Raw genomic sequence first — 17,366 nt, 5'->3', positions numbered from 1 at the left:
CTTATTGTACCAGATAGTACCCACTTTACACGGCGTGCCACTTAAAATTCAACGTTTTACGGAATAAAATAAAATGCGACTCTTCCTCCTAGTTATGACGTGTTTCCAGAACATCTCTAGTGAATCGCATACCCACCAAAAAAAACCACACAATTACACAAATAATGCAATTTGTTTTTATTATATTGCAAACAATAATGACATCCAGGTATATTAACAGTAGCGTGAAGAGTGAGACCGTAATAGTGAAAACATCATGAACTCTCAAGTAAGAGCTTGTTGTGCAGTCTGAAGCCCTCAATGAGGTTCACACGCATGTTAGAGAGGACTGGTTGACTTGAGGCAGAAATGACACACAGACAGCAAAAACTCAGTCAGGCCACTCAGAAGCCAGACCAGAGAGCAAAAGGATTGCTTGGGAAAGGAGAAACTTTGCATTCAACACAGCAGCTCTGATCCATAAATTCTTAGAAAAAGAGCTCCTAAATGTCGTATCAATTTTCTATTCAAAATCTTTCATTTAAAATCAAATGGAGGAATAGTATAATAAGGCCTGACATGTCTTTGTGTGGCCCTGAGGGTGCGAGCATATTTTTCTAAAATTGGTCACAATGCTGGACCAAATGAGGCTGTGGTTTCTTGGTTAAACCAGATTTTATTGACTTTTTTTGGTATCAGCTTTGAACACAATACTTTGTCATTCTCGTGCCAAATTCAACTATTTTCCCACTACAAGTCAGGCAGAAGATACCCAAGGGATAGGTATAACACTCCCTTCGAAATTGAGATTTCTCCTTTGGATCATCCTGGTCTGACTCACTGTCTTTGAATGTGTAGGGGTGAGAGGGGTGGGATGTTGGTGGAAGAGCCACAAAAAAAAAAAAAAAAAATCAGTCCGTTCATCAAGAGAGGGATTGAGTAGTCTAAACATACTAGGCCATCCTCTTCTCAGCACCAGTCATGCTACTGTCTCAGTTAAGCCACTGTGTACCTTCAAATGTGTTTAGACAACTCAGCCTCAGATGTAGGTAACCATGCAGCAGCACTATATATCAACAGATCATGTTTTACACCGCGAGCAGGAGCTTCAGCAGCAAAGCACCACATTCAGTACACAGGTGAAAAGAAAACTGCAGCAAAGAAGCTTATGAATTTATTGAAGCAATCAAATTCTTTATAAGCCAAAAACTTCAATTGGAAAATATGTTTTTGCAATTATCAACATCAGTAAATTTGTTTTGGATCATTATGACAGGTCCAAAGATTTGGTGGAAACGGGGGTGTGCAAGATAAATGAACCATAGCCTTTGATCATTCATTTCATACGAGGGGAAAGTAATGGTTGGTTATGTATATATTTTTTTCTATCCCATTATATCTGCTGTTCTTCCCAGTTAAACATGAGAAGAATCCCACTCAGAAACATGTCAAATGGTCCGGGGAGTTTGTCAGTAGAGATGCTTATATTACAGAGAAGATATGAAGCAGATCACTTAGGATGTCCGCAGCTAACATTTTCTCAATAGACTAAAACTACCCCCCACTTTCATTCAGGTCATCCTTTGACACATTACAAAACTGCCAAATGGCTTAACTAGCTAAATTTACACTTCATATTTTCACAGAAAACCAATTTAACTTATTTTTATTGAGCTGAACATCTTTTACACCCATCAGAAACTAATATATCGTTGCAAATTCCAAGTATCAAACCTGGGAGCATGCTTTTTCCTTTCCTCTTTTTGGAAGAGAAAGTTCATGTTTGTAGCAATTACAGGCCCCAAGCGACAACTCTGTATCTTTAGTCTATACATCCTTCCTACATTACACAAACACCATAGCAGGGCAAACTTGCTGGGAGCTGAGGGGTAAAGGGAGGTAAGAGGAAGCGATCTTACAAAAGAGACACCCCCAATCTTTTATCAAGTGCTCAAATTTAGAAATTGTGTGATCCCTGATCTCCACTCAGGCACGCACACCGACGGCCTCCACCAAACTTCAGCAAATAGCTCAGCGGTGCTATTCTTAATAGGATGGTTCACCTAAAGTCTAATATTTGTTCATATACCACCATGACAAGAGTCAAAGCTGCAGTTTATCCACCCCTACTCACCCTCCCCCGAGGTCCAAAGACAATTGTTGTAAAAATGGTATATACAACCATCAAAATATGAGCAAGCTCCACATGAAAAGAAATTGTATGCACACTTAAGAAATGATGGTATAAAGCTACAGATTATTTCAATAACAAAGGCCGACAGACAGTCTCATCATATATGCTTTTTCTGCCTGATTGCTCAACGGTTTTAACAAGCTAGGCACCATCAGACTAGGACAGCAACGGAGAGAGAAAGAGCGGGAGGGAAAAAAAGTTCTAAAAAAAAATGGACGAAAATAATCTTACACATAAAGACACTGTCATTTCTTAAATTATTTTTTGTGCCCTACATCAAAAACATCTGCCTTCGGTTGGTCAGTAAGGCTGCGTGACAGACGGCCAGCCCTGTGTTAAACCTATGGTTCTTCTAGACGTTATGCAAATTTACAGTATACAAGTTTTGATTACCATGCAAGAATACTTTTTTTGTGTAACATTTAATATTTGATCTACATCCAGGAATAATTTACACAGAGGGGGCAGATTATTAGACCAGAGAGCGCGCAATGGGTAAGTAACCATAGTGGCAGGTGCAGCCGAAGGAGATGAAGATGTGCGGGTGAAGTTTAGCTTAGGTGAGAGGGGGTTTGGGGGTGGGGCTGTAATGACAGGGTGGGTGGGAGCGGATCCAGAAGACCATCTGGGTAGTCGGGGTGCTGGTCCAATCTTTGGAGGTCCTACTCAGCGGCACTCCCACACTTTTACTGTCTGATCTACACTCCCAGTGACCACATAAGGAGCAGCCTTGTGGAAATCTGAAATGAACAAAGATCACAACACAACAAAAGTGCATTACATGACCTGTACATAGACAATCATATGTAATAAATGCAAACTTTATGATCAATTATAGTGCAACACATGGAAAATGCAAGGTCTTTTAGTTCCTCAAATAGCTGTCTAGCACTAGACGTTCACTTGAAAGGGAGGCCTTCTAAATGCTGAGGTATAAATGCTTGCCTAAGGAGCATGACAGCATGAGAATTATTATTCTGTGTAATGATGTAATGTGTTCCTGCTCATGTGCGCGATTTCTGTTCATGTGCCCATTTCCACTTGGTTCCTGCAATCAGCCAATAAACTACTTCAGACCGAATGTGAAATATTATGATGCGCCGGATGTCTCGTACGTGTTCACCGTGTTTTTATGCAGGAGGGAGTGACTTCACTTTGCTTCAAGTGGACAAGAGGAGGAGTATTCGTCCTCTGTCCAAAAAAGTTTACACACCGCTAATCAGTCTGGTGACCAACAGTGCGTTACACGACAGAGACAATTACCATAGCATCTTTACATGCTTCAATCAGAGAGAATCCAGTCACTTTTAAAAAATATTCTGTATATATATTTTTTTCAGCCTCCAATAATGAACCAGAAGTACTGATTTTTTTTTTTATTCTTTCATCTGTGTGGTGCCGTGGTGGTTGGGGAACATTGGTATAAGCTACTGGCAAGGACAGCAGCTGAAGACATAATATCAGGGTAGAGGAGGGCAGGTCTGCTTACCCAAAGAGGTAACAAAGTGTTCGTGGGCACTCAGGGTTTTCATGCAGCGCTTGTTCTTGTAGTCCCAGATCCTTAAGGTCTTGTCATCTGCACAGGTCACAATAAACTTTCCTCCTGGGTGGAAAAGGAGGCCACGAACCCAGTTGTCATGGCCGACCTGTGATACAGAAAGGACAGCATTCACAAATGAAGCAACTTGTATTTGACTGAAGAGAAACAAAGACAGAAAGAAATAAGAGAATGAAATAGAGAAAGAAGGAAAGAAAGAAAAGAAAAATAGAAAACATTCATGCGCTTGAAATAGACCTTACCAGTGTCATAAGGCACATGCCTATGCTAACATCCCACAGTTTGATAGTTTTGTCTCTGGAGCCAGACAGGAGGAAAGGGCCTGGCTTACCACTCTTCTTGCTCTGGTTGGACAAAACACACACACACACAAACAAGCAAATCAATCTATGTGGCAAAATTACTGCAGGGTAAGTAACTCATTATTTGGTATGCTTGTATAGGTTTAGTCAAATAGATGCACAAATTAAATGTTTGCGAAATCCATCTGGATCTTCTTCTACCACGCACACGCACACAAAATTTGCCAATCTTTTTGGCCAATATGCTCACCCCAAGTTCCCCAATGATATATTCTGACGTGAAAGTTGCCTTGTAATTATGTTGAATAATTAAAGGATTATAAAGTACATATTTATTTTCTTTTTTTGACTATAAACAAATATTTTGAAAGCTGTTTAAGTGAATGATTTATTGACCATTTAACCATGACCATGAAAAATGTCGATTTCAGGGGGAATACCAGTCGAGAGCCCGCGAGTTGGACAACATCCAACACAGGCTTGTGTTAGCAAAGACTACAATGACTTAAACCGAGCAAATAATACTTCTTACCTGATGAACCAGCCTTTAAATCAAGAAACAAGGATACGATTGTGTCAAGAAAAAGGTTGTGTAAATAACTTCCCACTTGTGCAGCTAGCTAATCTTTTTTCCATCCAATAATCCCTACTGATAATTAAGATCCAAGCAGGTCCTCACCTCAGAACCAGTGGCATCGAGTATGGTGGGATAAGCGCTCTCTGGCGCCCACGAGATGCACTCCACCACATGCTCATGCTCCCGCAGTTCAGCTTTGCACTCTTTGTTTGCCACAACCCACACGCGCACCGTTTGATCATTGGAGCAGCTGGCAACCAAAGTGCCATCCTGGTTGGGTCGCACCATGCGGACCCACTCCCTGTGGCCAGTGAAGGTCTTCACACAGTAACTGGTGGGCAAAAATATAGAGATGAATTAACAACCAGTGAATTTGACCAAAGAGAAAAAAAGGCAATTTTGACCTTTTCAAAGAATTCAGAATTCAAAGACATTACCCAGTTGCCACCTCCCACATCTTCATGGTTTTGTCCCTTGAGGCAGAAATGATGTGATCTCCGTTGGGCATAATGGCTACAGATGATACATTGTGGTCATGTCCTAAAAAACAGAGTTGGATGCGTAACTGGATCGGGATTCAGAGAAAGTGCTGCTCACAGGCACAAAAAAACAAAAAAGCATTGTTTGATTTAGTTACTCCAATATCATACATTAATATGTGGATCTAATTTGAGCTTTGAAGGTGCACGTGTGACAAATCAGAAAACTGGAAATACCTGGATCAGAGAGACCTGAAAACTGGTACATGCATCAATCATCCCCTTTCCAACAGCGTGACTGATCATGCACATTAGTTATAACAACACAGTCGCTCTCATTAAAATACTTAAGTGATTTTTTTGTTTGTGATTTTAAGTGATACTTAAGTGATTTTTTTGTTCCCACAAAATGTATCAAAAATCAACATGCATTAAAAAACACAAGTTCAACAAAAGCACACAATTTATTCACATGTAGACGTTTACTGATACCTAGGGGTTGCGAAAAAAGTGCATTTTCATTCCAATATTATAAGTCCAATGTTACAAAATTATATCGAATAATGTGGTGTTTTTTTACACAATTCCCACATGTAACCCCTCATGTTTTTATTTATCTAACATAAGGTGGCTTGTTAGAAAACCTACCATGCATAGTCCTGATGCACTCAAAACCTTGGAAATCCCACAGCTTGATAGTCATGTCTGCAGAGCAGGATGCAAGCAGTTTTCCAGTCTGGTCAAAGGAGATGTCCTGCACGGAATCTGTGTGGCCCTTCAGTGTGCGTTCAAAGTCTCCGGTCTCATAGTCCCACACCTTAAGAGCACATGAGCAACTTAGACCACACAAGTCCATTTTACAAACTATGCAATTTCTAGAGAATCAGCTTCTATTAATTTCAAACTGAGACCATTTCCAAACAAGAAATGTCTAATCATCTGCACCCCGCTGGGAATTTACCAGAAACCTTTCACACATTTACATTGCTAAATACAACAGGCGAAAAAAAGAAGATCACATTGGAAGATCACATTAAAAAGTTCCAACAATAAGTTTGACTGGAGATTTCTAAAGGTCTCTATGGTCAAGAAGTAATTTAAGTACTCGTGAGGGGTCAAACTATTGTTGGCTAATATGGAGCACAGACAGTATAAGTAATCATCAGAGGAAGAGGGGTAGATTCAAGCCAAAGAAAGCTGCTCAGGTTTGGCTTTTAAGCGGGCAGTCACAGAGAGATACATTCTCATCGCCTCATTGCTTTCGATGGGGGGAGTTTGTCCAGACGGTAATGGGAGACCCCACCGTCAATACTACAAACTCCACCGGTTCCTTCTTACTCCCTTCCATTCCTAGAGGGGCTAAATGTGCCAGATGGCGATGATGAGGTACACAATGCACAGATTCACTTGATCAGCACATTGTGGATTTCATCAGCATCTCAGGCAAATAAAAGATTTATAGCAACCTGTATCTTAAAGCTACCAGACAGACTGAGCATTATCACTGCCTCTTTTTTTTTTTTTTTTTTTTTTGCGACTGATTATTAGGTGGGTGGTGGCACATTGCATAGTAAAAACAAAAATGAATGAAAAAAATGGTGCACATAATGTACTTTGTATATTCAGTTTAGTTTTCAGACTAAGGAGCTATTTTAGCTTGTGGTACTTGTCAAAACAATCTGAAGCATGCAAGTTCTACTCGGTTAAAAATTCAACAGGGCTCTTCAGAGGTAGAATAAGTAGGACACCGAATAAGTGCAGGCCAGGGGAAAGAGAGCGAGCCATAGAAGAAACAGGCACAAGAGCAAAAGCAGGAGGGCGTAGCAGAATTTAAGATTTGGGCTCAGAGCCTTGCTCGTCTGATGGCGGGTGTGCTCGGTGGTACAGATGCTTCTTAGGAGGAATGGAAATGTGGTACAATGCCAAGAGGACCAATTGCATTGTGGGCAAACTGTGGTTTTGGAAAAGGGAAGATGATGCCAAAACAGGGATCTGAACTACTGCTGTGTAGGTGTAGCCAAGGAGAAGACAAGCATGTGCTCCATATTAATAAAAACTAAAGAACAAACATAATAGAGGTTGCAATTGTCTGGTGAGGAAAAGCCACTCCTTAGCAAGAGAAAGTGAAAGTAACAATATTCAATAAGATTTCCGACACAATAGCTTGCAAGTTACTTCCATTTAGCACTGCTATATGTCAAATTCCCATTATATTTGTTCCTGCAAGCAACGTTAGCAGAAATATAGGCTTCCCTGCCCAAAATTGGTTTTGCCTAGTCATGTCTTCTTTCAACAATGAGATCTTAGTAAGTCTGGCTCAGTATGTATATTTATGAGCATAAACCTCAATGTTGGCTACTGTCAAAATTAGCAAACTATGATCTTTACAGTTTCAAACAAACCAGAAATAATGAAGAACTAAAGATTTTTTAAAACAAGAAAACAGATTTGAATGCCATTTTCAAGAGAAATATTTTCCCACCTCTTGAAGATCGTTGCAGTTATGCACCGATGCAATGAGTGGCAAGATGTGGAATGCTACTCCGGACCGCAAAACATTTGGAATACAGTATTCGAAAATGATACACAGAAAAAAATGTCTAGTGCCTTTCAGCTGCACGAACCTTTATTGTCGCATCCTCTGAAGCAGACACCATCACACTAAAGACTGGGTGGAAGATGACTCTGGTCACAGGACTGCGGTGACCACTCAGCGCATACCGTTCTGGAGGGCGTGGGACCCACTCTTTGGGGTCTCGCTTTTGACTAACTGGTCCACCCAGGGTGATTTCCTCCTTTGCTTCATTCAGTTTAGATTCAAGTTCCATAACCTATAACACAGACCAAGCAAGAACGTTAGCAGATGGAGATGTATTCAAACAATTTGAAGACAAGTTTCAATATTCTTAAAAAGCTTTAGGAGTGTCATTTTGTCTTAATTTAGTGTTGTTAAGAGATTACTATGAATTAACAATAAAAGTAAAATGGATTCAGGAGTGACGTCACAAACTATTCACAAGACTGCAATCGACACAAACCTCCTTTGAAAGTGGCAAATAAACAAACCTTCTTTTGTAATCTGATGACTGAAGTCCATTTTTTTTCCAAAAGGCCAGCATACTTCTTGTCCAATTCTTCATTCTGTAAGGAGATGACAGTTGAAAAATCATCCGAATCAAAAAAGGCCAGTGAGAATGGACCAGCTGGAGTGGCAAGCGAAGGGCATGGCTTCATGAATGTATGTTGCACATACAGCGCATTTGACAATAAAATTGTACTTGACGAAAGAAAAAACTTACACGGGCACATGCAATCACACGTCCTGATCATTTTTATAATTGCTCTTCTGCACACAAAGTTCATGCATTCTGCAGAGTTGAATGAGGAAGTTAACTTTATGCACATCTGCAAGATGTCTTGGCAACTCCTCTCAAAGCAGATTACAAAAAAAATACTACTAATAATTTACATTAACAAATACAACAGATAAGGACAAGTGCAATTTCTTTAAAAATACTATTAACAAATAAAAGTTGCATACTTTGCTTTAACTCATTTTGGATTCACTCATACTTTGCATTAACTAAAAATTAATTTGTGGTACCCGCAAACAAGTAAATGCGTATGTGGGAAATACTGCACCTGTAATGGCTTATTTCGCATAAAATGTAAAACATCATCACTCTAATCCTGACGCCAAGATTGGTGTAGAGTCTACTTACCATGTCTAATTCTGCCTCCTTCTTGAATGTGGAATATGCTCCTTCATATCCATTGGAACGCAGATAATCAGCTATGGCTCGATTTCTGGAACAGACAAAGAGGATCTTTAACTAACGGCCTGATTACCATAACCAAGATGAGGGCTTAGTTACCTTATGTGGAGCAAGTACATGTATGTTGTTTGTACAGCACATATATGTATACACCTAAATGCATTGTCACACACACCTAAATGCATTGTCACACCTACATTATATATTAGAATAACATTTATTTTGTATAAATCATCTAAACATGTACTACAAGTCTATAAATATGTGTATGATTTGTGACAAGCCCCTACTATCTATCCAGCACACTGGATATCATATCTGCCTGCAGTCTATAATGAGCTCCTGTCCTGTGGCTGTGGGCAAATAACACAACACAGAATGAATCACTGTAATGGTGCAAGGAGGAACGGGAGATCGTGGTGTGCATGCCCACCATCATTCAAGACAAAAACAAAAAACTACACTTGAGGTGAACAAGCTGTTTGGGCATGACAATTTTATCAAGTCCATCACTAAATAAGTCATTTAATTAGAAAGCTGAAAGAAGCGTGGTGAGATGTGTCAATAAAAAACAAGGGCGGATCGCAGACAGGCATTATTGCAGGCCGTCCAGAAAAGTCTTCAACAACAGTTATGAGCCTGCCATGAGGGAATCTCATCTAAATAAACTTAAGGTAAACACGCAAAACACAAGCTAAAGCAGACAGGGATTCAATTCCTTCTGAGATTTAAAAATCACATGAACCTGGAACTGGATTGTTATTTCCGTTTCTGTGAGTTAATTTAGGGCTGTTTATAAAAAGAATGTTGCCTGTGACCGAGCTTGGCTCGATTCCACAGAATGAAATTGAGATCTAGGTAGAGTGAGCGACTCGACAAGACCACTCGCCCTCAGATATGAATTGCCCTTGAGCAAGGTATTACTTGAAAGCCCGTGCGTGTCACTAATGGTATGTATTCATTATCATGGGTTACTCATGATTAAAGACAATTAGACAATTAGATTAATAACATGTATTTTTTGTTTAAATCAACTGCTGTTAGTATAAGAAAAAATAAACAAAAGAAATCAAAGAAACCAAACAAAGAAACTGCACCCCTCCGGCACTCTATTACATTGGGTCTTGGGTTGTTTTATTCACCGCAAACACCACCAAAATCCAGGAAAAGCAGAACAAGAGAAAATGTTTGAAGGTGCCCATATGAAGGAGGAGGAAGTTGCAATCTGTCAGACCAGTCTGTACTCTGTGCACCTCACCTTCTGCCTACCTGAATACCCATGACAACAAGAGGGGGGCACTAATTGGAGTTCAAGGTTAGCATGTTATCTACCCTCCTGACAGACTGCCCACTTAAAACACTAAGGGAGGGCCGACTTTGTGAGTGTACTCATGTGAGAAATAGCATGGCGAGGTGAATTATATTATATTCTCTAAAACAGAGAATTATTTGGTGTGGTGGGTGTGCGACGCGAGCGGCTGTGTCCAAAAAGCTGCCCATGTCAACTTCTATTGATTTTGAATAATATAACTGCATTTTTTTTTCTCAAAACACATAGCAAATGACTCGAAAGTGAGCAAAAAAAAAAAAAGGCTCACCATCTTGAAAATAGTTTTACATAACAGCAGAGAGAAGAAATTGAAAGAATGTCAGCTGACATGAAGTCATGTCGGTCTCTAGTGGCATGACATGACAGTATCAGTATCACTTTCACAAGGCTACACTGGTTGTCACATTATCTGCCAGCGCTCATCTCATTAACAACAAGGCCAATTTATAACATCCTTTGTTACGTTGCATTATTTGTAAATATGCTTCAATGTCACGGAATTGCAGTCAATTCTTGCGTTGGTACAATATCCTTGTCGTCTCCTCTGCCAGTCTTTTTTGACAGCAAATTGCAATCAAGAGGCAGGTTTTCGTGTGTCAATAGATTGTCACGCAGCATAGGAATCAATTGTTCCGTTCGAACTTCCCTACTATATTAGCACAGGTTAGTGATAGACTTAAGTACGCGTTCCTTTCAGGGGGCCACCTTAATTCAAGGACCGCTGTATACTTTCTGCTTTTGTAATTCTCTTCATTAATCTACCGAGCAAGATCGTTTATTCTGTGTGCAATCACATTCAGAGGATGATGTACACAAAGCACCTTATAACCAGAGTCTGGGAGAGGGCCCCGTGGGCGTATTCTTTGTTCAGCGAGGAGAAATGAAAATAAATAAATAATAAGTAAGGCGCCCATCATCACACGGGTGCCCGCCAGGTCTTTTCTGGAACTAACATGGTTGTGTTCTTCAGCTATTTTTACAACGCGCTTGGGGCAGTGAGTCCCCTGACCCTGTAAATATACACAAATGTGCTTTTCATTGGTTATGGATTAAAAAAAATGAAATTAAAAAATGACAGAATTTACAGAATCACACAGCTGACTGTTCCTCCCCAAATAATACCTTATTATTAGAAAAATACCATTTAAAATATAAATATAAATATCTTCAAGCTCAGGGACCTGAAATACCATTGGAGAAAAAAAGATGCATATCAATTCTTGGGTGGAATTTAAGGCTACAAGGGGCTTAAAATTGTACTATGCAAAGCAACTACATTCTGCACATATTACAACATTGTGGCTTTGTAAAAGACTGCCCTGCCTGCAGTCCAGACCTGTCTTCCAATAAAAATGTGTGGTGCATTATGAAGCATAAAATACAACAGAGAACCCCGATACTTCAGCATTATCGTATTTTCCGCACCATGAGCCTTACATTTTCTCAAGTCATCCGCGCGCCTAATAATGCGGTGCGCTTTATGAGTGCATTGAATTCCAAAATCTGTCATGCTGAGCGACTTCAGGAAGCGCTCCGCTTGAATGACGGTTGGGACACAGGGACATCATTCGCACACACAACGTTCGTTGGCAGCAATAAACCAATCAGGGAACATTACGTAATAGGATATCTTCTGTTTTGAATTCAACATTGATTACGAAGAGCTCTTGCTTGGTGTTTGCTTTATGACAAAGCGGTATCTCACATTCTGCATAAGAACTACCATCTCAAAGAAACCGTTTTGTGTGGTCTATGTGCAGGAATAGACCGTTTCGTCTTTTGTTGTGGAAAATATGGTACATTAAATTTTTTAAAAGTGTCCAAATTGTCTCAAATGAATAGAGAAATGTACAAAAAAACATATGCAATACATAAATATGTATACATGATAAACGCTGTCAATTGAGGTCATTTTTTTGTTCTGAAACTCTTCATAGGTTTATCAATTACACAATTAATCGATGGAGCTGACAGAATAATCCCATTTTAAATTACTCGTTTGTGACAGCCCTACATCAGATTGAGAAAAGAGGGGGTTTTGGCTGGGGGTCTTGGAAGCTTCTTCTGAATAGTCCAGAGCTAATGAAAGCTTAGCATTCCAGAAGAGCTCCTCATACCAACAGGCCACACCCACAGCACTAATCTAAAAACATAGAATCATTGTTGGGAATGTTAGGCGCCTTGTCATGTATTGCACAAGTGGATGCATTCCACAATACAGACCAGCCACCAGACCACAGTCTTTTTTTTGAAGGGGGGGGGGGGGGGGTGTTACATATAAGGTTTACTCTCTTTCTCCCCAATGACAACGTATGTAAACAAACATATAACCGAACATTTATTGAGTCTGAAAAAAACTATCGTGTCCATTTTTTGACATTATCGATTCGGTAATTATCGTGACAGGCCTATATGCAACACTATACAATATCAGTGTCCCACTTTATTTGATACTGCCATGCAGCTGGGGCACATAAATCCATCAGTTCTTCATCTAAATAATTCTGAAAAGGTTTCAAATATTGACATTTGTTATCATTTTACATGCTGCATGTTTTGAAAGCAGTTAAATTGTATAATTTTTTTTAACTCGCTGATGGTTGTGTTAAATCTAAACCTAACCCTATCCAAACTTTACTCACTCAAACAATACAATGACAAACTGAACTTCATTAAGAGGAGACATGACTTTGACATAATATTTAAGATTCAGCACTACTCGTGTCGTGAAAAAAATGTGTATTGACCACTTACAGTTCATCTCGTTGCCGTTGTGAAAGCACCATGGTGACAGGATGGTGTGGGCGGGGCAAGGAGAGACCAGTTGGTAATAGATGATGTAGCTGCCGCGCTCTCCTCAGTCAGGAGTTGAGCTATGCGGATCCGAGCAACGCGAGCAAAGGTGAGCCGTGTACTCCTATAGCGTCAGTTAGCGTAGTCCCAACACCGCCTCAGATAGAGCGGGGACCACAGGAATCGGGCCCCCTGGGGATGAGAGAAGTGGAGAGTCTGCAGACGAGTCAACACCCGAGTCTACACTGCATCTGAAAAGGAGAAAGGGAGGTCTGTATTAGGTATGCATGGCAGATAACATGAAGGGTGGGTAGGGGTGCAAAAAATGTACAGGTCAAAGAACTGCTGCATTAATTCCCACAATAGTTTAAATGCAAGATAAAATGCATGGAAACTACCAGTAGGTCAATGCAGCACTCAGAAAATATTAGTTGAGAGCCCATTTATGAGAAAAATTACATGAAGCCACCCACCTAACAAAGTGAACTCAATCACTCATTCCATGGATTTTGAGATGCTCTCAAAACAAGCCATCCACGATAACAATACATTCCAGGTTGCTCCTGCTGCAAATTCCTGTGCAAGAGTTGACCCAGATTTTTTTGTTCCCATCGCAGTAATAAAAAAAATACCGGCTGCACGCTCGTCAAATTCTAACACGTCATCGTGTCATTTTCACACCTCCTCAAGAACTGCCGAGCGGAGTGATGAATGGGGAAATCACAATGAGCCGACAGCACAGCTTTTACTGGGGCGAGGGTCAATACATTGTCAATTGGGGGATATTTTTGCCAGGTACATTAAATGCAGTGGGGTTAAAATATGACTAATTGCATACGGCCTTGTAAAAACACCAAACTAAACAGCCAACGCTCTCTCTTAGTCTACTGAGACCACAATGACTAATTCTCCAACTAACCAGGAAAAAAATGGATACACAATCACTTGCTTTCTCGTTTACAGATGCATGTTTTTGTGTTGCATTACATACAGTAGATATCACTTGAAAAAAAATGAAAACAAAAACCACAAATGTACAGATACTTCATTTACATCCATATGCATTGTACCTTACAATGTGTGCCTCAGGAATATCATTTAGTCAGCAGTCACAAATTTCAAAGAGCAGTGGAGAAGAGGATTGCTTTTCCCAAGTGCAGCAGTCTCCCATGTATTTCGCACTCGTTTTTCTTTCCAATACAAGTGACAGGAAGCACCAAGGCGGCAGACATTTTTTCACTGTTAAGCAGCCAAGAGAAAGGGGCTCCACTGAACAGATCAGGCTACAAATATAGAATGTGTTTGCTTATCTACTCGCACAAACTGACATTTGAACACTGCAGAGAACCTGCTCCACAGGAGCAACTGACACACTAGCTGACAGTTAAATACTGAGCTGTGATGTCAGCACCTGAAAACGGTCCAAATAACAGCTTACCTCCCATACAGTGTTGATTACAGCATGCCGAGAGTTTCTGGATGTTTCCCAATAAATCCGCAATGGTTCACGGTCACAAAAATACTACAACACGAGGTCTGAATAATTTTAGGAAATGACTGAGATTTTCCTGACGTACAGTAGCTGCGATTTTGATTCAATTCATGATTTTTCGTCAACTCAAACCATGATGCAATAAAGTTTTTAAAATAGTTCATGATCAATACGCACAATAAATAGGCTTTTTCTAGGTTTTCAAAATGGTTGAATAGAACAAGACCGACTGCTTGCTGTGATGTATGTATAAATATGGAATTATGTGTAATAGAGTATGTAATGATTGACTGCTGAAGTTCACACATTTTTTCCATTAATGTCAGAGAAGGAGTTGTTGCAATCATGTAAACATTACATATAATATTCAATGCTTATCAGCATGTTTTTAAAAATATTTTTTCCCCAATGCATTTCAGTGGACGTCAGTTATACGTGGATATTCGCTCTTCATGGGCAGGACTATGAATGAAAGGCATTAACTGTAGTGTATATAGATATTTTTTAAAGAGCTATATTGTTCCATCTTCTGAATTGATGATCAGTTATTGTCCCCCCCCCCCCAACTAACTGATGGGCCCCAAAATCCTGATTGTGTAAAGTCTCACAATTGCACGGTCTGAGATCAATACAATCAAATAAATCAGTTGAACTGGCTGAGCTCAAAGGAGGGATCTGCATTCTCCGCACTTGACCTGTCAGCAGGCAGATTTGACAGGCGGCATGCGTGGAAAGTCCAGCGACATCAAAAGTGCACAATATCTGAACAACGTATTTTATTTGTGTGTGTTAGTTTATTTACTTGTAGTTGTAAATTGTACAATTGTGATCTTGAAATAATTAAATAAAATGTATATAAAGTATTTCTTGTTACCCAAAATGGGTGTCACAGTCTGCGACAGCCTAGCAAGACAGCAGCATACATTTAGTGGGACTTTCAACCCCAGGCAGGCCAAAGATGGAGAAATCTTCAGATCCACACATGCATGTGAGCAGCTATTTGCCACCATGAACAATGTTAAAAACAAACACCGCTCAAGCCTCACAGACAGTCCTGCGTAGAGATGAAGGCGACTTCCCAGTGCTCTCTTTTCCCCCCCATTGTATTTTTAATTTTAGATTTCAGCTTCATTGCACTTTGGATAACTAGTTTCTTTCTTCACATTCTCTTTGTGGTATATCGTTTTTGTATTTTACAATGCAATTCTATTTTACTTTACTCAAAACGTAAAACAAAAAAAATAAAATTTATTTGATGGCTAGCACAGATTAAATGTATTTCAATTGGGAAAATAGTATTATAAATCAGGCTACCACGCCCGATCGACAAATTCTCATTAAATTACCCCTCCCCCCAACAACATAACTGTAAAAGATCATGAGAAAATCTGATGTCATTTCGCAATGGAATCGCTGCTCTGGGTGAAAAAAAGATGCAATCCTTTTGGTTTTCAATCTCGGAATCATGATCGGGCAAACCCGTAAAGGGGAAATGAGTTTGGTAAAGCGAAGACGCAATTCCAAGACCATCATCGACTAGCATGCGCTCCACCCTGATTTCCTCCCACACATGACGAGGGGGCTCCAGCTGAGCCAGCCCGACGCCCACCGGTGAGACAGCAAACAACCATGTCGTTCACGGACACCAAAATACCAATTGTATATCCACTATATAAATCTGCATCAATGTAGATGCAATTCACACAACCAGAACCGATGTGTAAGGGCGAACATTACCGGACGCCCTTCCTCCATGCTAACACCCGACTTAGCAGTGAAGCTAATCAGCAGGGTGTAGACTACAACACATTCGAATTATGTCTAGCGGTGGCCACTTCTGGAATAAATTTATCTTGAGCGGTAGTGACGTAGTTGTCAAACGGCACGGACACGGCTCCAAACCATTTTTTATAATGACAACGCTAAAAGCAACAGCGCCCTTCCAGCCCAGCCCATTGACATGTTGCCATGTCGTTAGCACACATAGCGTTTATTAAACCACATATTTCTCAATAAGATACTAAATGTGAACTATGCTAACTAATTGGGTGAATGTGAACCTTACCCTCATTAACTTACTGGCGATGCAGTCAGAAAGTTAGCTTCAACGTTAGCTCGTTATATGAACGCAGACGGGAGTGCCGTTATGAACTCTAGTTCAATTTGCGACATTTAACTTGTTCACCGAGGCCAAATACTCGAGAATAAAGTCAACGTTGCATGTATTTACACGGTAATAAAGTGCGACGGTGACATGCTACCTGCTGCTTCAGACCTAGCGGCCTAGCCGCCATTTTGAGGCATAAAAGGAGGTGCAAAAAATTACAGCCACATCGTCATTTTCCCCACCTAACGTCAGATTCCTTCGACCATCGGCCGGCTTCGTAGACTAGCACAACTTACCCTATTGTCTCTGTCCGCGAATATCCACACCAGTCTCCGGTGACAACACAATCCAGCAGGGCGTGAAACGTGCGCTCCAAATTGAGATCTTGTTAGCAGGAGGTAAACTGCGCCCCTCTCGTGTCTCCGGCGCCGCTCGCTTGTTTTTTCGTAGGCTACTGCATTCGCCTTGTCTCGGGGGCGCGCACTGGGCTCGCGTTCATGAAGAAGCGGGAGCGCGCACGTCCTTGACATCAGAAAATAAAAAAAGTACAACGTTTGGCGCCGTCTTAAACGTTGATTTGAAACACTTAACATTAATTTGCGCGCATTGCGAATGTAAATGCAAACGTTATTATTTTTAGTTTCTTTTTAACTGATTCACGACTCCATGATTCGTACGTCGTGTTCTTCTATTAGCTGTTCGTGTTTTGTGCTATACGTAGGTGTATTTATGTATAGAACTTTATGGCATTCCTATTTGTACAATTTTATGTAGATGTA

General features: G+C 40.3%; 1 protein-coding gene across 1 annotated transcript; it reads right to left on the bottom strand.

Annotated features, from left to right (window-relative positions):
- Positions 1 to 162: 162 nt before the first annotated feature.
- Positions 163 to 17,070, bottom strand: LOC127609071 (lissencephaly-1 homolog). Its single transcript, XM_052078707.1, has 11 exons — positions 16,884 to 17,070; positions 12,950 to 13,239; positions 8,812 to 8,896; positions 8,156 to 8,230; positions 7,714 to 7,920; positions 5,738 to 5,906; positions 5,048 to 5,150; positions 4,713 to 4,941; positions 3,974 to 4,075; positions 3,663 to 3,819; positions 163 to 2,913 (listed from the first exon to the last, which is right to left on the bottom strand). Exons 2-11 carry the CDS (start codon positions 12,979 to 12,981, stop codon positions 2,840 to 2,842), a joined length of 1,233 nt encoding a protein of 410 aa, XP_051934667.1. The 5' UTR covers positions 12,982 to 13,239; positions 16,884 to 17,070; the 3' UTR covers positions 163 to 2,839.
- Positions 17,071 to 17,366: the final 296 nt, after the last annotated feature.

This window comes from Hippocampus zosterae, chromosome 10 (assembly GCF_025434085.1).
Source record: "Hippocampus zosterae strain Florida chromosome 10, ASM2543408v3, whole genome shotgun sequence".
Classification (NCBI taxonomy): domain Eukaryota; kingdom Metazoa; phylum Chordata; class Actinopteri; order Syngnathiformes; family Syngnathidae; genus Hippocampus; species Hippocampus zosterae.
Note: the sequence above shows the minus strand (reverse complement) of the source record. Positions and strands in the feature narration are given on the sequence as shown.

What these genes read in the sequence shown, in the direction of transcription:
- LOC127609071 (XM_052078707.1), bottom strand. Translation starts at nt 12,981, where the DNA reads ATGGTGCTTTCACAACGGCAACGAGATGAACT. An exon ending in CAACGGCAACGAGATGAACT is followed by an intron (nt 8,897 to 12,949) that starts GTAAGTGGTCAA and finishes TGTCTGTTCCAG; the next exon opens with AAATCGAGCCATAGCTGATT. An exon ending in ATGTGGGAGGTGGCAACTGG is followed by an intron (nt 4,942 to 5,047) that starts GTAATGTCTTTG and finishes TTTGCCCACCAG; the next exon opens with TTACTGTGTGAAGACCTTCA.